The sequence below is a fragment of the Salvia hispanica genome, chromosome 2, assembly GCF_029641045.1.
Source record: "Salvia hispanica isolate PSC_SH4W2 chromosome 2, Shi_PSC_v1, whole genome shotgun sequence".
Classification (NCBI taxonomy): Eukaryota; Viridiplantae; Streptophyta; class Magnoliopsida; order Lamiales; family Lamiaceae; genus Salvia; species Salvia hispanica.
In genome coordinates this window covers 33136952-33160927 of record NC_142693.1, presented here as the reverse complement: position 1 = coordinate 33160927, position 23976 = coordinate 33136952, and the positions used below count along the sequence as shown (strand labels likewise).

The following is a 23976-nucleotide window of genomic DNA, read 5'->3' as shown; positions in this document are numbered from 1 at the left end:
ACATAATAAAGACTGCTTGATAAATTTAATTCATACTTTAAATAGCTTGATTTTTTGTTTTTGATTTGATATTTATGTTCTTGCGATATGACATGCCTCTCTATTATGTTGTGGTTCGCTATATTTTGTAGTATTGTTTTTTGATATGTTGAGAGTCTTGCTGATATTTCTTATTTTTCCTTTGATGAACTTCTGCACACTTTTTTTCGTTTGAGTATTTTATACATTAAAAAATATATACTTTATTTGCTACTCGATTAAAATGTATTATTGAAAAGGATAAATTACCAAAAAAAACATGATATTTAGTTCGTTACTGGTCAATTCTATAAATATTACTACAAATTTAACATTTTTCTTAATTATTTCATGAATTTGGATTTGAGGAAAATTGTGTACGATGTAGTAACTGAAATCCACGGCTTTTATGCATATATTTATATTACTCACAAAAACGATGGATTAAAGTTTGGAAATATGGAATGTAAGATTAGGCTAACGTATTTTGGCTTTCACGTCGGCATACACAATTCCCCACGGCTCCAAATCAATGGTGTAATTGAGAAAAATGTAAAAATTACATTATAATCGACAATTTTTAAAATTGCATAAGTAATACTCCGTGTGAAATTGACCAAATTTTATGATTTTTCTGACGATTTATCCTAGAATAATGATAGATGGTAGGGGTATATTTCGGTTGCTTGTGGTGTTAAGTTGTGATGATGATCGTTTTCTTTTCCTTTACTCCATTCCCCCATAACCCTCAAAGACATCAATTTATTAACATTACATGCCAAAAGTAGATCTTGTTATGCACTCTAGTCCAATCCAAATACCTCTCTCTCTCTCTCTACATATATGTCATATGACTCATATGTGTCTATATAATATGTGTGGGAGACTGGATTATTCACTTGTTCCAGATGTATCTCGATGCTTTTGAGGAATGTCTTTTTTTGGAAGTTCAAACATTGATTCTTTTCGTGACTTGTGGTAGTAATAATTTATGTATAAGAGTGTAGTTGTTTAATTAAGATTAATTAGTTATAGTGCATTAATAATTGGGTGACGCATCTGCATGCATGCATGGAATGGGACGAGTCCATTGATTGCCACGTGGATTAATGGCAAGGATAAATTCTTTATGGGTTAGTGTTTAGGAAGATCTAATATCACATTGATTGCAATCTTTTGGAATTTGGTAATTGGTGGGACTGTGTGAAAGTAAAATTGGGAGTTGCTTCCCTTTCAACTTACTAATGTTTATGGTGTATTCGCTTGCTAATAGAGTGGTTAAGTACTAAGAATAAATATCTCAGATTTAAGTTTATCATAATGCAATTCTTAAATTTTTTGTTCATTTATTAATTAAAAAAAATTACTAATCCTTTTCATATCAATCGTGATAAATCCAGACAAATTTAAAATCGATGCACTATCATACTAAGGGGCATGTTAGGGTACCACCATTCCTTAAAATAACACCATACCACCATTTCTAGCCAATCATTTGTACACGTGGACGAATGATAAGTTGCACGTGGCCAAAAAAAAAAGTTGAAAAACTCGGCCAGCAATTTGTTGCTCATAGACTGTCTAGCGTATTTAATATTGTTGTGTAACGTTTATAATATTATTATATAAGTGGGATCACGGTGTCACTTTAAGAGGGATTGTCATTTTAACACAAACCATCCTACTAATTTCTAAATATATGTACGATTCATGATTTATAGTTTAATAACCTTACTTTTAATTTATAATGTGATATAGTATTGCACCCTATTTAAAGGATTTGTATTAAAGATAATAAAACTATCGGTACTCTTATATTATAGTACTTCTTTCGTCTTATTCAAAATAATGAAATAGAAAAAGAGATTTAAAAATATGTTAATTAGACTAAAAATATTTAAGAGAGAGAAATGTGTCAACATTAAAAGTGCATATAGTATTAATCTTATTCTCATGCATATGGTGAGCCCCACAAAATCTGAAGAGGCACATAGCTAGGATGATGATTGGGCGGATATTTGAATTAATACTTCTATTTGATTGCCCTCAAATTTTACATATATAAATAAAGTAGTATTCCGTACTAGCAAACAAATAGGACTCCCTCCGTCCCATGGAAGATGACCCCTTCCTTGGGCGGCACGGGATTTTATACGATTTTATTTTATGTGTTAAATGAGAGAGTAAAGTAAGAGAGAGTGAATAAAGTAGAGATAAATGAGTTTCCATTTTAAGTAATGGGTCATCTTGAATGGGACAAACTAAAAAGAAAAGTGGGTCATCTTCAGTGGAACGGAGGGAGTATTTTTCATTTTTTTTTTTCATCGAAATGAACACACACTACCCACGAATAATGCATGATAATGTTAAAAATAATCTTTAGAAAATTAGTAGTACTATTAGATATCTATTGTTTTATGTATAAAATTTTTAGCTAGTCGCTCTTTTGTTGCAAGTTACATTGTTTTAATCTTTAATTTGTAAATTGTTTATGCTAAATTATAAATTAGAACTGATTCTTAATTTCTTACTCGTCATTTGGAGTTAAAGAATTCATGTTTACGTTTTACATAACCATTTGATAATCAAATAATGAATTATTAATAGTGCATCTTTTGGAAAGAGGGTGGTCTTCTCTACCCCTTTGTTGAACTCCAATCTCAAGACAAATAATAATCCACCCCTCTTGCTTTGGGCTCTTTATTGTTTATTTAGTTTGAATCTTTTGATCGAATCGATCGATATTCCATAGGACTTTGTTTGTCTGGTTTTGGACCCCATCATCATTGTGGGGTCACTTTTGTTCATCCTCTTTTTGTCCCTCCCCACCTTATCACTTATTTTCATAATTATTTCTTATTAATATTCAAAAGTTCCATAATGTCATCTTAATAGTAGTAATTTATAATCCCATTGTAGAACTTTGGATTATTAACAATTAATTTATCAACAATTACTAATAAAGAGGCCCGTCATAGTAGTTGCCTGGATTCGTCGATCAAACAATAATTCAACACATATCGTATTCGTAATTCATTTAGAAAAAAACTATCTAATGAAGACTATTAAATACTCCAATTAACATAGTTAAAATGCGATAAATTATGATAATTTGAAATGTATGGGGTGGCGTATAGTGTTGGAATAGTAGCTTTTCTTTTTTCCAAGTTTCCATCTTTGGGTCAAAGATTTGTGCAAGAGTAGAGGAACAAAATGTGTTGCTTTGATGATTGCAGAGTATCCTCTTTCACTTTTTGCATTCCCTAGCCCCAGCAATGTCTTATCTTTCTCTCTCCATCTCTATTTATCAATAGAATCTCAAGATCTTTGTAATTACACTATCTCAATCACTAGAGTGATAGAGTTGCCTTAACTTTTTATGGAATCAAGAATCATGGACTGGACAACTAGATAGCTTCAGTTCACACTTCACAACCTTCCATCTATTTCAAAAAAATCAATATTCTGCCCAATTATGCGTGAGCAAATTAGACCATTGAATTTGAATCTAACTATAAACTGTACAAAATACTAAATTAATTTCCAATACAAATTAATGTATCAAGAGTATTTAATTTAGAACGTAATTTATACTATTCAAAATAATTAGTTTTTTTTTCAAACATTACAAATTACTAGTACTTTGTATGAAATGCAAACTTATCAGACAAGCAATAGATATAAATGTTTCACCAACCTTAAACACAACAATGCAGGTGAAACCAATTAATTATAACCCCGTTCACAACAAATATTCGTATTTTTTGGTATTTTGGTCCATCTATAAAAACTAGAAAGTAGTAGTTTCCTTTCATTCATTTATTTGTAAATTAATGTCTCTCTACTAATGTGATTTTTATTTTCTAGTAACAATACTTTAATTATTAAATTATATAGATATTTTTGCATTAATACTCATATAGTCTTCCACTATGAGGACTATTAGCAATGGACGAGTATATGTTTGCACCAATTAGAAGCTAGCAACATTCATATCAACAGATGTGGTTATTGAAGAACGAAATTTCATCACTATATACTGTACAACACTTGATGTGAGGGTATTTTATTAATTCATTGTTTTTTGGTATGAAATAAAGCAAAACAAACGTATAGATGTTGTATGCAACAGTGATATATAGAATAGTGAGGAGACTAGATTTTATGATTGAGGTTACGACTGAGTTTGTTTATCGCATGAATCCAGGGATAGCTACATAGCCACTTTGCCCTAACCTATCTAAAAATCATCGTACTAAATACTTAATTGTTTTTCAAAACACTTGGCCAAGCAAAATCAATACATAAATAAATACTACTCCGTACTAAGTAGTACTCCTATTAGTATAATTTCTCCTTGTTACTAGTATTTTTTGAACTCCAATGTCTTGCGTATATAAATCTAGAAGTAGTACCATTATCAAGCCTTTGGATTCGAATAAATGTAAGGAGCTCTATTTTGTCCTAATTGATTACTTCACAGCTAAGAATATAAGCAAACTTTAATGTTTACTTTATAAGTTATGCTGGGACAATTCGTCAATAAGGGTATAAGATTTAAAAAATGTGATTCCAATTATTTTAACAAACGAGGCTAGCAAATCTAGAGAATGAAATATTTTAATATATGGACATAATATAGCCATAGGTGCAATCCAAAAAAATACTATGCAGAGTCCCAATATGTTCCGATCAATCAAATTAAATTACTAAATAATTTGGCCCCAAAATCTGCAAGACGTTTATTCCCGTGAGTTTGATGGTGGTGGCGGAGGTGGTGGTGGTGGGGCAGTTCCATTTTATTTGGGGGGCAGAGATATGGAGTGTTTGAGAGTGGCATTGCCTCGTGATCGGAGAAGCCAGATCCATGGAAGACTGTTCCTTATGTGGGCTCTTTTGACTGCCCAATCACCAACTCCACCTTTCACTTCTCTCTCTCTATATCTATGAGTAACGTATTATCTTGGCAATTTTCTTAACTTATTAGATGCGCTTTAATGAACAAGATCATAAATAGTTCTAGTAAGATTTAATGAGCTTTAGCACGAACTTCCTTGAGACATATAAATAATACTCCCTCCGTCTCAAGATAAGTGACCTACTTCTTTTGGACACGAGATTTAAGGAATGATATTTAAATAAGTTAAAGTGGAGAGAGTAAAGTATGAGTGAGAGAAAAGTAGAGGAGAGAAGAGATAATAAAGTAGGTGGAGAATAAAGTAAGAGAGATGACTTTTTACTAAAAATGGAAATAGGTCATTTGTAGTGGGACATCCCAAAAAGGAATACAGGTCACTTATCTTGGGACAGAGGGAGTATGAATCATTCAATAAGACTTACGGAGTACATGCTTATAGAAGCACAATCCAAACTAGATAAATGTTTTTAACTTGATCGAATATCGCTACGAAATGTACCGATCACTATTCCTATTCGACACATTGAAACATGTAATTTTATTACTCAAAAAGGCAAATCCCTCGTCCTATGGCTCCGACATCCCGACTTGACAAAGTACAGTGAAAGTAAATCACAGTAAATCTCAGTCTACTTCTCAAGGAATTGGTCTTGTGCACGTTGCGCTCAAGGAGCCGCGACAATAGATTATTCACTTACCTCCTTGAAGATCAGTTGAGCTACCCGTATATCGGACATTGCTCTATATTTTAATCTAATTTCACTGCGAGTTTAAATTATTAAGAAAATGAGCTGACGACAAAGCGGATTCTGCAGGTGCTGACTGGTATTCCATACCTTTATATAAAGCTCATCAGACAACAGTCGATCTCACATCCCTCTTCGTACCTAGCTCTCTATTTCAAACATTTTATTATTACACATCCTTTTCAACTCACTATTTCCTTGTACTTCATTGCTTACCCCCCCCCTGTCCCTACACACACACATTCCAGTATAAAACCATCGTGTTTGGAGATCTCACAAGTCATTAATCCAATCCCACATTATTTCACAACAATGTATCACAGTTCCCAAAGTGGCAATTCCTTCTTCTCCATGGCTAATGGCTACAGAGGTTATGATGAAGAAGAGTTGTACTCTTCCCCTTCCGCTTCGGTGGATTGTACCCTCTCCTTGGGCACGCCTTCGACACGTGTCAGCGACGAGAGCAGCCACGAGAGGAAGCGGTCCGGCTTCGGCTGGAACATCCTCCCTTCGAAGCACGCGCCGCAGCCCTCCGCCAAGCCCCACCGCGGCGGCGGCGGCGGCGATCCCCTTCTCGCCCGCCGTTGCGCTAATTGCGACACCACTTCTACTCCCTTGTGGCGCAACGGCCCCCGAGGCCCTAAGGTACTTTTCCAATCTCATTCGTAATTGAGTCATATTTTTTTTTTAGTTATGGTAAAACACTCATTTCTATTTATTCGAATATTAACACATTTAATTTACTAAATACTCAATTTTTAGTCTTTTTTGGTATTTCATTACTATAGTGCCATTTGTAATTGACTCGTATTTCTTTTCTAGTTATTCTCATTTAATCATTTTAATTTTTTATGTTGAATGCACATTTAATTTATTAAAAATTTCATCTCTTAATCTTCGTTCTTTTGTTATTGCAGTCGTTATGTAATGCGTGTGGTATTCGTTACAAGAAGGAGGAGAGAAGGGCGGCTGCGGCAGCCGCAGCCAGCAACGGCGATGGAGCACACTATGAAGCACAATACACGATGAACAACGGGTCGTGCTACTCCTCAGGATATGGCAACGAGTACCGTTTCATGGAAGAAGACGACGCTGGCGATCACCGCATGTCGTGGCGTTTCAATGTGACGGATAGGTCTAGCTACGTTCATGACTTCACCAGATAAATCAATTCCAAATTAATTGAAAATGAATTCCAAATTTTACTTTGATGGCGATTGATAGGTGGGTCATGAATTCTATTCTTTTTAAGCTGCTTATTTATTTTATTAATTTTTGTTTTTGTGTATGAAACATAGATGGAGTAAAAATGAGTTAATTCCATGTTGTTTTTGGTAGATTGCTTTTTCTTTTGTAGCTTTCACTTTTATCAGGCCTGGCCCCAATATTATTATTAGTCTTATAGATATATGTAGAATCTAAATGAAGAACAACTTTTTGGGTTGGTCTGTTTCATACACTTTCTTGTCCTTAATTTTGACCACTTAATATTACCCACCCGGTCTACACATTTTTGTGTATATATAATGCTACCAAGTACCAACTCATTTATGCTTTTGATACTTAAAAGCAAAAAATTCATCCTTACATAATTTAGAGACTTAATTAATTATCCCTGTCTTTAATTGAATCAGAAGAAACGAAAATGATAAAACAATAATAAAGGTTATATGGAGTTTTAGTCTATCATTGAATAATAACCAAAATGCAGTATTTCTTAGTATTTTAATATGGTATGAATTTCAAGCCATGATTTCACCTTAATTCTTTTGAAATAAACACACGGAATGCATATTATATACTCCATCCATCCCATAAGAATATACACTCTTTCCTTTTTAGTTTGTCACAAAAATATGCACTTTCCAATTTTGGAAGCTCTTTTCTCTCAAATAAGGTGAGACCCATCCTTCACTAATATTTTAATTACTATTTCTCTCTGCCTCTCACTTACTTTACCAATTTGCCATTAAAATCCGTTCAAACCCAAAGTGCATATTTTTTGGGGACGGAGTGAGTAATTTATTTGCGGGGAAAATAATTCATAAACTTTGGCATGGTCCTATATATTTTCCAACGAAATTAAGAATTACAAAATTTTAATTTCTTACAAATTGCATGAAGTCAATTGATATGATAAATTGAAGTTGATGTGGAGTTGTAGCGGACGGTGAAATCTTGACCAAGAGAGTGATGATTTGGAAATTCTTTTCATTTTTTATTTTGTATGTTGATAGAAATAGAGTTGTAATCAATGTCGAACCCTTCTTAAAGACCGAATTAGAGATCAAATCTGGGCCATTAGATCTAGTTTTTTGATGAGATATGCTGCTGTGTAAATTTTTTTCGCTCTTCATTACAAGCCAATTTTACTTCATTGTATAGGTTTATTACTTCATTCTGTACGTAATACATTGAAATTACAACATGTTTTTACTTGCTCCAAGTAGGTTTTGAAATTATTCAACATATGCTTCATTCGAATTCATTGACATGAGTTTTTACTTTATTCACATTAAAAAATGCAATTTATTCAAGTGAGTTTATTGCTTCATTCATAAACGTTATTACTTCATTGGATAAAGTTTTTACTTCATTCCAGTGGGACTTCAAATGCTTCTACACATACTTCATTCAAATAATTTATTATATTATTCCATGTGTTTATTACACCATATCAGCGCCGTAGCGGTGGTGATAGATATTGTAGAGAGAAAGAACGGCACGTGACGACGAAACTGCATTTACGTACTAGAATGAAGTAATAATCCTATTAGAATGAAGTAAAAACCTAATGGAATGAAGTAATATATTCTGGAATGAAGTTAAATCTTCGTAACGTGTTAGTATGACTTATTTACCTTCGGATGAATTAAAATAGACCGATGATGAAGGAGAAAATAATTTATAAATTTGTGAATCTCATCCATAAAAAACTAGATCTAAAAGCCCTAATTTGGTATGGTTCGGTGGTTCGGCCTTTAATAGTGGGTTTGTGGATAATGAGACTCGATAGAAATAATGTTATTTTATTTGCCTTGTCAGCCATGGTTTTGCCGTGTCACTTTGGTTCGCCACATCAGTTTGAGTGTGATTTCATAAGGGTAAAATTGTTAATTTTTCGTGATTCGAAATTTCGTTTGAATTTAATTGGGCCGACCAAACTTTATGGTCAGATTGGTCTTTGTGCAGCCCACTTTCGGAATCCAACGGCCCAAATGAAATTTAATAAGTCTGATTTTTCAATTACAGTTGGCGGGTTTATAATAAACCCCCTTCTCGTATTTATTTTCTCTGATTATTCTTCTTCTCTGAAAAAAAAAAACAAATGAAAAGAATACATTCATGAGTTTTGATTTTGAAGAGTGGTGTTAATCTTTCTTACATTTGACTCTCGCCGATTTGTTCCAATACCAATTTCGGCAGGTAACTGCCGATTTCAAATTTTCATTCATTTTATGGATTTGATTTTCTCGGCTTCTCGATTTTTTGGTCAATGCAGCAGTACTTCAAACTGGTTTTGCTTTTACACGATTGTTCTGATTATAGAAAATCATGTATACTGTGTATTGCATTTACTGAGAATCTAATATCTTTGTTTGAGTTATTTATAAGAATGATTTTGATGCCAAATTGCTGATATAGTGGCTGAAATGCTGCATTCACCAGAAACCATGAGTTTGTGTAACAATATTTTTAGAGGATGTGTATCACAAACTTTATGTTTTCTTTGTGTTGGATATCACTAAAATCACTAGTTTTGAGAGTGCAAAGTTGGATAGACTCTAAGTGAAAATAACTGTTGTTTTGGTGCTTAATGGTTTGAGGTCTTGTTCTAGTCAATTCTGCATTATGTGATGTAGTTTGTAGGTCATGTTCATGGTATGTCATTTATCTTGTTTAAAGATTGCTGCAGGCCTGGATAATCATATGGATGATGTATCTTGTTCATCAAGATTCAGCTCCTATACTTTCCTCATCAAGGAAAAAACTGTCTGAATTGCATTTGCTCATTCTGTTATCCAGTGTAATGAAGAAGAATGGGAGGTCTTTTTTTCTTCAAATGCTTCACTTTGTGTATAGGCCCCAGCCGGAAAATCCAGTACTTCGCTAATGAAACTTTGTCACTTAAATGCGTTGAACTCAAGTTCTATGTTTTCATTGGCTTTTCATTTACCTGAAATCTCATGTGGAATTTATGTTTGAAAAGTAATCTTACTAGGCAGCGGAGGTCCCTTGGTTCTATGTTTTCATTGGCTTTTTCACGTTTCATTTGATATAGTTTGACACAGACAACTCCTTCAGGCTTTTAGGTTAACATATCCAATGTTTTACGAGGTATTGGCTGATGTTTTTTTAAATGAAAACACACACACATATATATAGGTATGTACTTTTTCCTCTGATTATTTTGGCCTCAGTTTGCTGTATATTTTCGCCATGTAATTGAGGCATGCCTGAAACAGATCCTTTGATGTGTCAAATACAAATGTGGAGCAATCGTTTCCATGTATCCAGTTTAATGATCTGCTTCCTGATCCTGAATACTCATCTTCATCGTTGTTAGTTTGAGATTTCCTCTAACAGAAAAAGATGTGATATACTTCATTTGCGACTATTTGTCACTAAAAGATTGTGGGAGATATCATTAAATTATTTGTGTGACCAGTTTGCTCTTTTTTGTTATTTAGCATTATTGAAAATGACCTGAAGAACTAAGCAGTGAATTTGAGAGAATTGCTACCCCCACATCTCAGTTTCATGAGTGAGTTATTCCTTTGAAGAATAACCAAAGCTTAATTTCTTGTAACTGCATAACATATTCGATTGTTTCAGCATGTAATTATTCTGAATCACTGATGCCCTGAAGATCAGAGAAGGCCGGCCAAATTACATCCACTTTTGTTGCTTATTTTGATGGTGTTTTTTATAGGAACTGGATTTCTATGAAAGTAGTATTTGGAGCATTGACTGATTACTTTTTACTGTACATTGACATGGAGGGGTCTCAGTTGAGATCCATTGCATATTTTCCTTTTCATTCAGCTTGCTACCTGATGGTATTGTTATCCAATCATTTCCAGTCCACTCTTATCTTTTTAATGGACAATAGATTAACTAGATACACTTCACTTCTTGATTAAGACAGCAACATATGAGATTCTTAGATCCATTCCATAAAGTTGCTGTTGCTTTTCTATAACTAAACACATTAATCCTTTTCTGTCCATGTTCTTGCAATGTCATCAGACAACTCCATTAGATTCTGTTTTAGTTGGTAATCGAAAATATTATTCACCATTTATAGCCCAAAACAGAGGAATCCATTCAAGTGCTATTTGCTGGATTTGACAGCAGCATGAGTTCTCCTTACAAATGTGTAGACATTGACACCAACTCTATCCCCATTAGTAGGGCTATCTCTATGCACAATCTCAACATGAAAAAACTTGTTAGCCTTCTTGAAGAATGCCGATTCCTTCTTCCACCTCTTCAAATGCGCCATCACAAACACCACCTCCCTCTCCCTCTCCCTCCCCAGCAGCAGAAACCTCAGCGTCTGCAGCAGCGGCTCGTAGAGATGATCATGATACACCACGTCGGATCCCAAAACGACGTCGAACTCTGTCCCGACTTCCTCCATCTGCGCCTCGTCGCCCCACGACAGCGCCGCGACGCGGACATGGCCGCCGCGTGGGGCCAGGGCGGCGGCATTGGCGTCCACGTTGAACTGGAGGTTGGGGAGCACGTGGGGGAGGTCGGTGACCGTGACGGCGGCGCCGAGGACTGCAGCGGCGGCGATCCCTACGAGGCCGGTGCCGGAGCCCAGCTCGAGGAGGCGGAGGGGGCGGTTGGGGGAGGGGGGGGGGGAGGAGGGGGAGGGCTTGGCGGTCGAGGAGGGAGACGAGGGTGGCGGCGGCGGGCCAGAGCTGGAAGGAGAGGCCTTGGAAGGGGAGCTGGCGGATGAGTATGGTTGAGTTTATTGAATGAAGGTGGTGGATTTGCGGCGCCGGCGGATCTTGCTCATGGTTGTTGACTGCCGCCTCTGTCATTGAGAGATAGGGTTTGTGGAAGTCAGAGGCGCCGCCGCCTCAGGATTTAACAAGGAAGGAATTCATTACGAAGATATAAGAAATTAAGAATGAGCTGCAACTTGCATTAATAATAATATAAATAATAAAATAATCATCATATTGAATAATAATGACATCACAATTATTTTAATAGGAATGTAATCAAATGCAAACTCTAAATATTGTACAAACTTCAAACTATTATCGTGATCATTAGAAAATATCAACAGATTACAAAATAGTAGCAACAAAAAATATCAACACAGTGTCAACGGTCGACATCGTGTTGACATTGTGTTGATATTGTGTTGACATTAAAATCTTAAAATTTTATACTGTGTTGACATTGTATTGACACTGTGCTGAAAAGTTTGGAATTTGTATAATATATGAGTTTGCATTTTATCACTATCCTATTTTAATAACTATACTTAGATTTAGACATATTTCAAGTGGAAATCGAGTCAGATTATTGATGGGTTGACCTGGCCAAGCCGCTGGAATCACCATTTGAGTCCTTGTATATAGATAGTTATTCAAGATAGGCAAAAATTATGGTCTATTTCATAATTTTGAAAATTAATTGGAAAAACATGAAATGTAAATTTGTTCATAATTACTATAGGGAGGCATAAGTTCAGATTTCTGATTTAGGAAAATATTTATGCTGATTCATTCTTTTGGTTAATAAAATTCTAAACTTCATGCACATACAGTATAATAATATAACATAGCAAATTAGTATCAACACTTGGTCCCATGGTCTAGTGGTTAGGACATTGGACTCTGAATCCAGTAACCCGAGTTCAAGTCTCGGTGGGACCTTTTTTTTAATATTAATATTTTCATATTATAAAATATATTCTAAATTTTATTACTACAATTTATAAATCATAGTTTTTTCACATTTTACGATTTGTGAAGAATCAGAAACGATAAGCTATAGAATTCATCTCTCACAACAAAAATGTACGACAATTATCTTATTATGCATTCACAAAGAGTGTCCAATTTTCTTTTCATGAATACCCCTCCTTAATATTCATCGTCACAGTATACCCATCTAAGAAAAATCTACCAATGACTAATCAAGTAATCATCATGATCTATATTATTTGCTCTTGATAGGATACTTTCTTTACTACAAATATATCTTACATTTTATTTTAACTTTTAGTAATGAAGTATAAGCCACGTTTAACCATGCTCTGCCTCAGGCACATCGACCGTCAGCATCTAAATTCTTCGCCATGAGAATATTAAATTAAAATATGCATAAGTTCATTCCTGAATCCATTAGCATAAAACACACTTAAATATATTCTGATATACTTGTTGATAATCAAATGTAACATATAAAATTATAACAGTTTACAAGGACAACTAAATTGGTCCCATGGTCTAGTGGTTAGGACATTGGACTCTGAAACCAGTAACCTGAGTTCAAGTCTCGGTGGGACCTAATTTAGAAACATTTTTCATCTTATGTAATCTCTTCTAAATTTTACAATTTATAAATCTTAGTTTTTCACATTTTAAATCTATTCTAAGTTGATGATATATTACTTAACTTGAACATTGATTTCATCGATGATTACAATTACAATATTAACTAGCCAATTTATCTGCCTATTCAGTTTTCATTGTCATATACTTACTTTGTTTAATCATGTAAGATAAAATTTCTGTAACATAGCAATATTATTTGTACACTATCGTTTGTGTATCACGTTGATATTGCCTCAAAATTGCTGGCAGCAGCCCTGGGGATGCGCTGGTGGCGCGATCAGCAAGGCATGAATCCGGTTCATGTTGCAGCCATGAATGGGCATGTCGAGATTCTAGAACATCCCCTTTTAAAGAGTTGTTTGCCCGCGTGGAGAGGCTGCATCGTGGGCAGACTGTGCTGCATTTGTGCGTGAAACATTAGCAGATTATGGTGTTGAAGGTTTTGGTGGAGAAGTTGGGAGAGCTTATGAGTGCGAAGGATGATGATGGGGAGACATTAATTATTGCATTTGGCTGTTAGGTGCAATCAACTTGAGGTAATTATACGCCAACTCCTTTCTTTCTTGTCTTCATCCTTTGAAGCATATCTTATTAAACTACTCCCTCCGTCCCGGCTAAGATGACACATTCCTTAGCCGGCACGGGTAATTTAGGAGTAATTGGTTAATGTGTTTGATCGGAGAGAAAAAAGGTAGGTGGAAGTATTAAAATAGAGAAAGAAAGAAAGATGAATATTTTAATAGGTCGGAAAAAAGTGGTTGAGTGTATTAATTGGAGAGAGAAAGTTTTCAAAAAAGGAAATGTGTTATCTTAATTAGGACAAACTAAGATGTGTCATCTAAAGTGGGACGGATGAAGTATTATAAAAAAGTTTCAAACTATACAATACTTGGTACAAAACCAAGCCGTAGCGATACCATACTAATGTAGAGTTCGGGTATGCACTAAAGTACTTGGAATCGACCAGCGGCTCTCAAATACCCCCGCGTCTCCAACTTGTCGAAAATCCAATAGAAAACACGCAGTGGGAAAGCATCAACAGTAAGATCTTGCTGCCGGCTCTTCTTCTTGAGCCAGAACAGATACAAACGCCTCACAACAAGAAAACACACCCATAACGCTAATAATCCGAACATCGCAACCCCCATAATCTTGTTTCCCGTGGATCGCATAACCTCATCCGGAGAGATCGTGGTCAGCGACACTGTAAAGGTGACAAAGATAGCTATCAGCGCCCCACCCATGCCGAACATGGACACCATGACGTGCAGGTAATGGGGCTGGACAACGGCGTGGAAAAGGAACATCGTGATCGTGAGGAGGGAACACAAGAAGGCCATCAAGTTGGTGCGTACAATGCTACGGTACAACTTGGGATGGTAGAATGCCATCACAGCCTCCCCGGCTTTGCGAGAGGAGTTGGCATCGTCTTCAGCCCACACTCCGCCCGGGGGGCTGATCATTGCTTGGAAGGCCATCGTGGCGATCAGGACTGCCACCACCATTATGTTGCTGCTCATCTCGGGGATGGCTTCGAAAAATGAAAACTTCTCCTCTTCTGTTAACATACATTTCATGTGTGAGTACTCGTAGGTGTTTGGAGGGCTCTCGTTCAAGATTTGGACAGCAGTTTTGCCCATCCCGTTTCTTGTTTCCTGCTTTAGGACTTCGATTCCCACCAAGTATCGTACAATCTGAAATTTGTTCATAATAGTTACTCTCTCCGCCCCGTAGAAATATGTCATATTTCCTTTTTCATGCGTCTTATACAGTCTATATCCATTTATGGTAACTTTTTTTCTCATTCTCTTTTACTTTATCATTTATGGGTCCCACCATCCACTATACAATATCAACTACCTTTTTCTCATTCTCTCTTACTTTACCAATTATATATTAAAAACTCCCGCCAAACTCAAAAGACCTATTTCTATGGGATGGAGGGAGTATATACCTTCATTATATGAGATAATTGGAAGTTAAAACCTCTACCATGGTAAATTAATGCAATAATCCTTTGATTTGGTGTAATTACAAATATGTAGGAATTTTTTTTTTATGTTTCTCTTACTTTAATAATTGCATGTTAAACCACGTCTTATTTCAAAAGTGATTTATTTTTATGGGACAATATAAATGAACTGACTGTGAAAGTATGAATCAAAAGAATGAAATATTGTTAAAGTTAAATCTAATTTTCAACGAGCTAGTTTCAAAAGTGAATCTAAATTAATAGTATCTCCGTAGCTATATATATATATATATATATATATAGGGGAGCACTAGGGTGCCCCCTTATTTAGAGTCACAACGTACATCTAATCTGGTGCTGCCATGTGGCACAAAACATGCAATATTTTAAACACAAAAATGCAATCTAGTTGTACATGCATTTTCGCAGATTGCATTTTTGTTGTATGTAAATTGCATTTTATAGTGTTGAGTTTTGCATTTTCACATAAATTGCATTTTTTATTGTTAAGTTTTGCATTTTCACATATAAAAATGCAATCCGTCTATATATAAAATGCAATTTAAACAGTCAATATCTAAAATGCAAAACTTAACAATAAAAAATGCAATCTGTATATAACAAAAATGCAATCTGCCGAAATTCATTTATAGCTTCTACAAATGCGTATTGCATTTTTCTGTATACAATATTGCATTTTTCGGGCCATGTGGCAGCACGTGGTTGGATGTACGTTGTAACTTTAAAATTAGTTGTTATACTAGTACACCCCTATATATATATATATATATATATAAACTACTCTTTTTAAAAATAAAAACTATTGAAACGACACGAATTTATAGCACAATTAGTAAAGTAGGAGAGACAACAAGAAAAAGTGATTAAGTACGGTTAGGGGGGATAATGAGTTCCACCATAGACTGAGAAATATTTATAAAATAGAGTAGAAATTTTGTATTTTTAAAGGAGAGACCAAAAATATTTTAAATAATGAAGAGTAAAAGAGTTGGTGTATAATTACCTCGTTTTGATTGCACCTAACAGCCATATGCAATAACGTATCACCGTCATCATCTTTTGTACACACAAGATCTCCCAACTTATCTACCAAAACCTTTAACACCGTAAGTTGAGCATGCTTCACACACAAATGCAACACAGTCTGCCCGCGATGCAGTCTCTCCATCGCTGGAAAAGGACTCGCTTCAAGGAGATGTTCGAGAATCTCAACATGCCCATTCATGGCTGCAACATGAATCGGATTCATGCCTTGCTTGTCGCGCCACCAGCACATCCCCGGGGCTACTGCCAGCAATTTCGAGGCAATCTCGACATGCCCTCTTGCTGCTGCTATGTGGAGAGGCGATGATTCTTGGGAGTCTGAAATACACGCTAGCTGCGGATTAAGCTTCAACACTTGTTCAACAATGGATGTCTGACCATGTATTGCTGCTATGTGGAGAAGATTTCTTGAGTATGGAAATAAGATTCCATGAACAAGATATGGATCTTCTTCAAGGAGATGTACAAGTGTTGTTACATCTCCTTTTGATGCAGCATTGTAGAGTTTCTTTTCTACTTCACTCACCATTCTTTTTCCCACTAATTCTTTCTTTCTTTCTTTTTTCTTTTTATCTCCACTCTTCTTTATTTATTCTACTTGTTCTTATCCTTTGCTTATACTTAATTCACAAAAAGATCTATGTCCACACACCACACAGCCAAAGGGCCCAAATTGAAAAGGTTAATTATCAACACAGCTGCCTCACCTCTGTCTATATTTGTCTTTGAAAAAGATAGTGAAGAAGAAACAAATTGAAATGGTGTCACATTGTTTGAACATAACATCCATATTATTCTAGTTACTATATTGCAAAATATAACACTTTTATGGTGGTACATATATATGAGTAAAGTCCAAAAATGGTCTTAAACATATGATCGTTTTATGATTTTGATCCAAAACATTATGCATGTACTGAAACTTCGTATTCCGGAAATTTGAAAAATGTCTGTTTTTTGTCCCTTCTTATGAAGCCGTAAAAATTAATGGTCAACCCAAATTAAATTATTTTGACAGATCAATATATTCTGATTAGTATTTTAAATATTTTCTAAATAATAATTCTGGCTTCTTTGAAAATTAAATTAAAATGCAGCATAGAAATTAATTTATTCAACCAACAAAAAGCCTATCCAAAAACTTTTTTCTTCCTTATCTTTCTCTCATTCTGCAAGAACCCTACTTCTCTCTCATTCCTCTTGGCTAAAACCCTATTCTCTCAGACATGGAGCGGTTGAATCACAGCAGCGGCTCCAGCTCTGGCAGGCATGACCTCTGACCTAAACTAAAGACCTTATATAGACTTTGAGTGAAACTAAAAAAAAATGGAAAATTGATTCTGCAGAAAATTCACTGAAATTAACTTAAACTTTGTCAAAGTTCTTTGCTTCAGCATTAGGGCACTGACTGTAGTGCCCTATAAATCAACCCTATAAACTTTGTCAAAGTTCTTTTGCTCCATGCTATCTTGCGGTCTAAGTATATGAGAGAATGTAGAGAAAGTGTTGATCGATGATGATTTCTCCTTCATTTCCTCCCCTATTTATAGGACGGCTTGGGCACCAATCCCTAGGGCAAGATCCTCCTGATTTGGCGCCCTTCTTTCTCTCTCATCTGACTTATCTTCTCATATCTTCATGTAGTTTTCTCCGCTTGATCAACTCACTCAGCTGTCAGGTTCAGTTGTTCCTCTTAGTTTGTGTCCATCTAATCAGTTTGCTTTCAATTCTTGCAGTTTTTTCCGCTTCTTTTTCGAATTGATCAAATTGCCCTGACATTTAGCTGCTCCAATGCTTCTCAGTTCCTGCACACTTAAACGACTACTTTTTCTAACATTAGTGCCCCGATTAGTGTAACAACCACCATTAAACCATACTTGAAACGAGTCCTATCACATACTCATAACATGCCCATATCACTCCAATAATGAAAAACCCCCACATAATCATGTTTCCCCTGGGAGGGCTGAGCTCGGATGGAGTGATCGCATCAATCGACTTTAAGAAGGTGACCATGACAGCTATCAGCGCCGCTCCAATGGCGAGGATGGACACCAAAATGAAGGCTACTGTGTAATTTTTCAGCTGGACCCTGAAGGCGAAGAGGTACATTGCAACGAGGGAACACAGGAAGGCCGTGATGTTGGCGAACCTAATGCTCATGTATGCCTTGGGATTGGTGGATGCCATCACGGCCTGGCCGGCTCGGCGAGACTTCTTGGCGTCGTCTTCAGCCCATACTCCGCCTGCGGGGGCGATGGCCGACTGGAAGGCCATCGTCGCAATCAGGACTACCACCACCATCATGGTGTTGCTGACTCCGGGGATGACATTGAACATTAAATTGTGTGACTGCGCTGTTAACAGCCTTTTCATCGTTGCATAGTGGGTTTTGGTCGGAGGACTGTCGTTCAAGATCTGGGCGGCAGTTTTTCCCATCCCATTTCTTATATCCTGCTTTAGGACTTCGATATCCACCAAGTAATATATCATCTGAAATTTGACAATTGAAAAAATTAGTGGAAGGGGTCCATTTCTAAGAAAAATGATAAAAGTGAAATATGACAAACTTTCTAGAACAGAGGAAATAATATTTTAGATAATGAAGAGAAGAAGAGTTGGTGTATAATTACATCGATTTGATCACACCTAACAGCCACATGCAATATAGTATCTCCATCATCATCCTTTGAACACACAAGATCTCCCAACTTCTCCACCAATACCTTCAATGTCCTAAGTTGACCATGTTTCACACACAAATGCAGCACTGTCTGCCCGCGATGCAGTCTCTCCATTGCGGGAAAACAACTCTCTTGAAGGAGACGTTCTAGAATATCAACATGCCCATTCATGGCTGCAATATGAACCGGATTCATGCCTTGGTCGTCGCGCCTCCAGCACATCTCCGGGGCTACTGCCAGTAATTTTGAGGCAATCTCTACGTGTCCTCCTGTGGCTGCTATGTGTAGAAGATTTCTTGAGCATGGAAATGAGACTCCATGAACAAGATATGGATCTTCTTCAAGTAGATGTACAAGTGTTGTAACATCCCCTGTTGATGCAGCGTTGTAGAGTTTCTTTTCTACTTCTTCACTCACCATTCTTTCTCCCACTAATTATTTCTTCTTTTTTTCTCTCTAGTTTTTATTTTCTTCTTTTTCTCAACCTCTCTTTATACTTATTCACAAAAGATCGATGTCCACACATCCAAAGAGCCCATGGTGTAAGGTTGAATCACAAGCAAGTTCTACCTAATTTCCTTACTACTTCACAATATATTCCGATGTAACAGTTGCATTTTCAACACAGCTGCCTCACCTCTGTCGTGTTTCTATCTACATTTCTCTTTGAAAACGATAGTGAAGAAGATTCAAACTGAAATGGTCACACATTGTTAGAACACAACAACCATATTAATCCAGGTTAAATATTGCAAAATATTCTAGTATATTACTTTTTTTTTTAATTAAACTTCTACAGAAATGGACCATTCCACTCATATTATGATTTATATAAGTATGTCAATTCAACTCAAAACATGCATATCGACCCCCTAATAACCCGATAAAACTAGAGAATTAGGGCTATAATTTGCAACTCAAATATAAAACGACTATACGGGCGGGTTAAGCGGGCTGGCCCGATAGGGTTGCGGGTTAACCGAACGGGTTGCACTGTAACGACCCGCCCATCTAGGGTATAATAAATGCGGCGATCGTTAACTAGGCGGACTTAAATGCATCAAAGATCATAGGCTAGGGTTTCGTTTAAAGGAATTTTTCCAAAGTAATAAATGAACAAACTGATTTATAAGTATAACAGCTTAGCGATGAAGTTCAAGAAGAAAAGGGCTATCACAATTAATATTCAAAACAGCAAGGCCCTTAAGATAATCCAAAAAAAATATCATGTCTCAACAATTCTAACCAAAAAGAAGTAGTTTAATCTCAAACGAACAATAGTAAGTTTCATGTTTTCAGCGGAAGCAACCAAAAGAAGGTGAAGCTATGTATGAAGACACAACTACACTCGAAGTACCATAACAATCATTTTATTCAATTATTCTGCTCAACACCGCCAACCGCTCGTCACTGCTCAACCTACACATAGGGAAAACACATACAGGGCTGAGTACTACAAACATACTCAGTGGACTTATGCAGAAAGCAGTTTTATCAACAATAGTGATTATCATGCCATTTTCAAGTGTCCGTCGGGGTTTTATCTTTAGAAAGGCCTGAGGCACCAAATATATTCTTTATCAAATATCACGGTCGCGCAACCATTTTTCACATCGACGTTTACCATATCCTCATTCTACATGACAAGGAATGCGGCCGCAATCCAGGTCACTAGACCGGCCGACCTATACGCCAGCACTCAGTCTAACATTGGTGTACACTAACCCAAGTAGAGTTTGCGGCTCTACGAGGATCCGAATTCGATTTATATCAATAGTGACATAGCCACAAGGGATAGGCACGACAAAACAAATCAAGGCATGATAACACAAATCTCATTCTCGTCAACAAAGATTTAGGACGATGTCCTTATTTTTAAAGAAAAGCCCACCTCGTCGGCTTAGCTCGAAAGTATTCTCTTCTCCTTGTTTATCACGCTGAGAACGCGAATTATCACCTTTAAATTAGGCGCATCACAAATCAGTTTCGAACATTGATTCAAAAATCATGCATGTTCCCACGTTTCCCTTTTCCCACTAATTCGTTTTAATATCTGTAACGACCCGCCATTTTAGGGTATAATAATAATGGCGATCGCTATCTAGGAAGACTTAAATGCAACGAAGATCATAGGTTAGGGTCTCATTTAAAGGTAATTTACCAAAGCATTTAATGAACAATTAAGTAGGGGAAGAATAATGCCTTAGCAATGAAATCCAACAAAAAAGGCTATCACAATAAATGCTCCGAAATAGCAAAGTTCCAAAATAATCTCATCTGTTTCATATCCAAAATACTCCCACGAAATAAAATAATTCAACCCAACCAAAAGATCACAAGTTTTCATGTTTTAGCGGAAGCGAACAAGAGAGAAGTGAAGCTATGTATGGAGACACAACGACACTTAAAGTTTCAACAGATCATGTTATTATTTCCTACTCAACACCGCCGCCCGCTCGTCACCACTCAACCTGCACATAGGGAAAACACATGCAGGGCTGAGTACTATAATCATACTCAGTGGACTCATTGCCGAAAACAGTTTTATCACAAAAATAGTTATCATGCCATTTTCAAGTGTCCATCGGGGTTTTATCTTTAGAAAGGCCCGAGGCACCACAATATATAATCTTTATCAAATATCACGGTCGCGCAACCATTTTTCACATCAACGTTTACCATATCCTCATTCTACATGATAAGGAATGCGGCCGCAATCCAGGTCACTAGACCCGCGCTGACACTCGGTCTAACATAGGTGTACACTAACCCAAGTAGAGTTTGCAGCTCTACAAGGATCCGAATTCGATTAAATCAATAGTGGCATAGCCACGAGGGATAGGCACGACAAAACAAATCAAGGCATGATAACACATATCTCATTCTCAACAATATCAGTTTAGGACAATGTCCTTATTTTAAAAGAAAGCCCACCTCGTCGGCTTAGCTCGAAAGTATTCCCTTCTCCTCGTTTATCACGCTGAGAGCGCGAAGTATCACCTTTAAATTAGGCGTATCACAAATCAGTTTCGAACATTGATTCAAAATCATGCATGTTCCCACGTTTCCCTTTTTCCATCGATAAATCTTTAATATCATCATTCAAAAATCAAAGTACGATTAGTCTATCGTTTTTATTTGAATAACAACTCCAGATTCACCATCAAATCGTGTCACGCATGAGTGTTCTACACACAAAACACACGCACACGAACACCACACATGTGCACGCCTTCCGAGGCGTGCACGCACACACACACACTCAGTCACACACACAAACACACTTATCACATGCATCCCAAATTCACCGATTAATTTCCCTTTCGCTCATTCTAAATGCATGTGGACTCAAGAACACCGATTGATCGGTAGAAGAAGAGAAGATCAAAATAAAAGTACCTTTTTCAAAAGAACAACCGGTAGGAAACAAGTTATAGCCTTGATTCTTCAATAAAATCTTGAATTGCAGCTTCAATTCTTCTCCAAAAGATGAAGAATCAATGGAGAAAGTAGAAGAAAAATTTGAGAGAGTATGGAGAAGTGGGAGGCGGTTTTTCCAAGAGTGGGAGGCGTGATTTTGGTGTGCTAGGGTTAGGTTCTCACTCTTATTTATAGAGTGCAAAATATAATATCTTTAATTAAATAAATTAAAGATTTGGAAAGATTTTAGGGGGAAGTGGCGTTAATTCTAGTGAGAAATAAGGGGGATTCGAAATTTAGGCTATATTAATTAGCCTATGATTTAATTTGAATATTTCACGAAGTAGAATAAGATATCACGGAGCAAGAAAATAATAATAAATCTCCCCAAAATATAGTAGTAGGCGTGATTTTCAAATTCCTACTTCAAGGAATTAATTAAAATCCTAATTTAATTAGGATATGGTAAGATCTTCTTAGATTTGGCAAGATATGCTAGGATATTTGAATTTATTTATGGAAGAGAATAAACAAGGGATCAAATAATATAATAAAATAATCCCTTCTCCCATAATATAAGGGATTTTTGAAAATCCCACTATTTGACAAGGGTTTCGAAAATTTCATCAACAAAATAAGGAATATTCGGACTTTGGATTTAATTTGGATAATTATCCCAAACCAATAATTAAATCCAAGAAAAAATATGATTCCTTCTCCAAATAAAAATAGGAGGGATCGAAAATTCCACATACTTAAATAATGCTCCTATTAAATTCTCACTCATCCCTTAGAAAAATAATTCACCACAATTATATTACTCCGCATCAAATATTCACACCAAATCAATCATTTCTTCACTTTCACTTCCTTTTCTCAACGCATTGACCTTTCAACGGCCATGTCATATTTTCCACATCTTTGACTATTCAATAGCCACGTCATATTCCAACAAGTTGACTATTCAACTCAATCTCAACTCCCATACACAATTAGGTCACAAAGACATCATGTAATTAATCACTCATCAATTAATCCACATATCATAGCATTTAAGGCATTTAATGCAAAAATTTTATAACCCGAAAATTAGGGTTTGAAAAAGTGGGGCGTTACAATATCACCGTTCAAAACAAAAATACGATTATCATATCGCTTTTATTCGCACAACAACTCCAGATTTATCATCAAATCATGTCACGCATGAGTGTTTTTCACACAACACACGCACACACACAACACACATACCGAGGCATGCACACACACGGTTTCACACACACACACCTATTCATCCCAAATTCATCAATTGATCTCCCCTTCACTCAATCTAAATGCATGTGACTCAAGAACACCGATTAATCGGTAGATGAAGAAAGATTGATATAGAAATACCTTTTCTTGATAGAACGAACGGTAGAACAAAGTAATAGTCTTGATTCTTCAACAAATTCTTGAATTTCAACTTCAATTCTTGGTAAAGAATGAAGAGATCTTGAATAAAATAGAAAACAAGTTGAAGAAGTAGTGGAAGGAGTGGGAGGCGTTTTTCTTCAAGAGAGAGGGGGCGTGT

General features: G+C 36.2%; 3 protein-coding genes, 1 long non-coding RNA gene, 2 other non-coding genes and 1 pseudogene across 7 annotated transcripts; 4 read left to right on the top strand and 3 right to left on the bottom strand.

Moving 5' to 3' along the window:
* The first annotated feature begins 5836 nt into the window (after positions 1-5836).
* LOC125202332 (GATA transcription factor 19-like) lies at positions 5837-7137 on the top strand. Its single transcript, XM_048100710.2, has 2 exons — positions 5837-6327; positions 6600-7137. Exons 1-2 carry the CDS (start codon positions 5995-5997, stop codon positions 6846-6848), a joined length of 582 nt encoding a protein of 193 aa, XP_047956667.2. The 5' UTR covers positions 5837-5994; the 3' UTR covers positions 6849-7137.
* Positions 7138-8994: 1857 nt separating this feature from the next.
* On the top strand, positions 8995-10756 carry LOC125202588 (uncharacterized). Of its 2 annotated transcripts, none has more exons than XR_007173126.2 (2): positions 8995-9108; positions 9599-10756. It is a non-coding gene; the product is annotated as an uncharacterized LOC125202588 (long non-coding RNA). The 2 variants fall into 2 exon arrangements; XR_007173125.2 differs by having other exon boundaries at positions 9589-10756.
* A 172-nt stretch (positions 10757-10928) lies between these two features.
* On the bottom strand, positions 10929-11817 carry LOC125201714 (uncharacterized; annotated as a pseudogene).
* Positions 11818-12509: 692 nt separating this feature from the next.
* Positions 12510-12581, top strand: TRNAQ-CUG (transfer RNA glutamine (anticodon CUG)). Its single transcript has one exon. It is a non-coding gene; the product is annotated as a tRNA-Gln (tRNA).
* A 565-nt stretch (positions 12582-13146) lies between these two features.
* On the top strand, positions 13147-13218 carry TRNAQ-CUG (transfer RNA glutamine (anticodon CUG)). Its single transcript has one exon. It is a non-coding gene; the product is annotated as a tRNA-Gln (tRNA).
* Positions 13219-14097: 879 nt separating this feature from the next.
* On the bottom strand, positions 14098-16964 carry LOC125193121 (uncharacterized). The gene is made up of 2 exons (XM_089064045.1): positions 16262-16964; positions 14098-14959 (listed from the first exon to the last, which is right to left on the bottom strand). The coding sequence occupies exons 1-2, from the start codon at positions 16829-16831 to the stop codon at positions 14210-14212; spliced, it is 1320 nt and encodes a 439-aa protein (XP_088920171.1). The 5' UTR covers positions 16832-16964; the 3' UTR covers positions 14098-14209.
* Positions 16965-17388: 424 nt separating this feature from the next.
* Positions 17389-19513, bottom strand: LOC125219261 (uncharacterized). The gene is made up of 2 exons (XM_048121190.2): positions 18936-19513; positions 17389-18795 (listed from the first exon to the last, which is right to left on the bottom strand). The coding sequence occupies exons 1-2, from the start codon at positions 19404-19406 to the stop codon at positions 18169-18171; spliced, it is 1098 nt and encodes a 365-aa protein (XP_047977147.2). The 5' UTR covers positions 19407-19513; the 3' UTR covers positions 17389-18168.
* Between the last annotated feature and the right edge of the window lie 4463 nt (positions 19514-23976).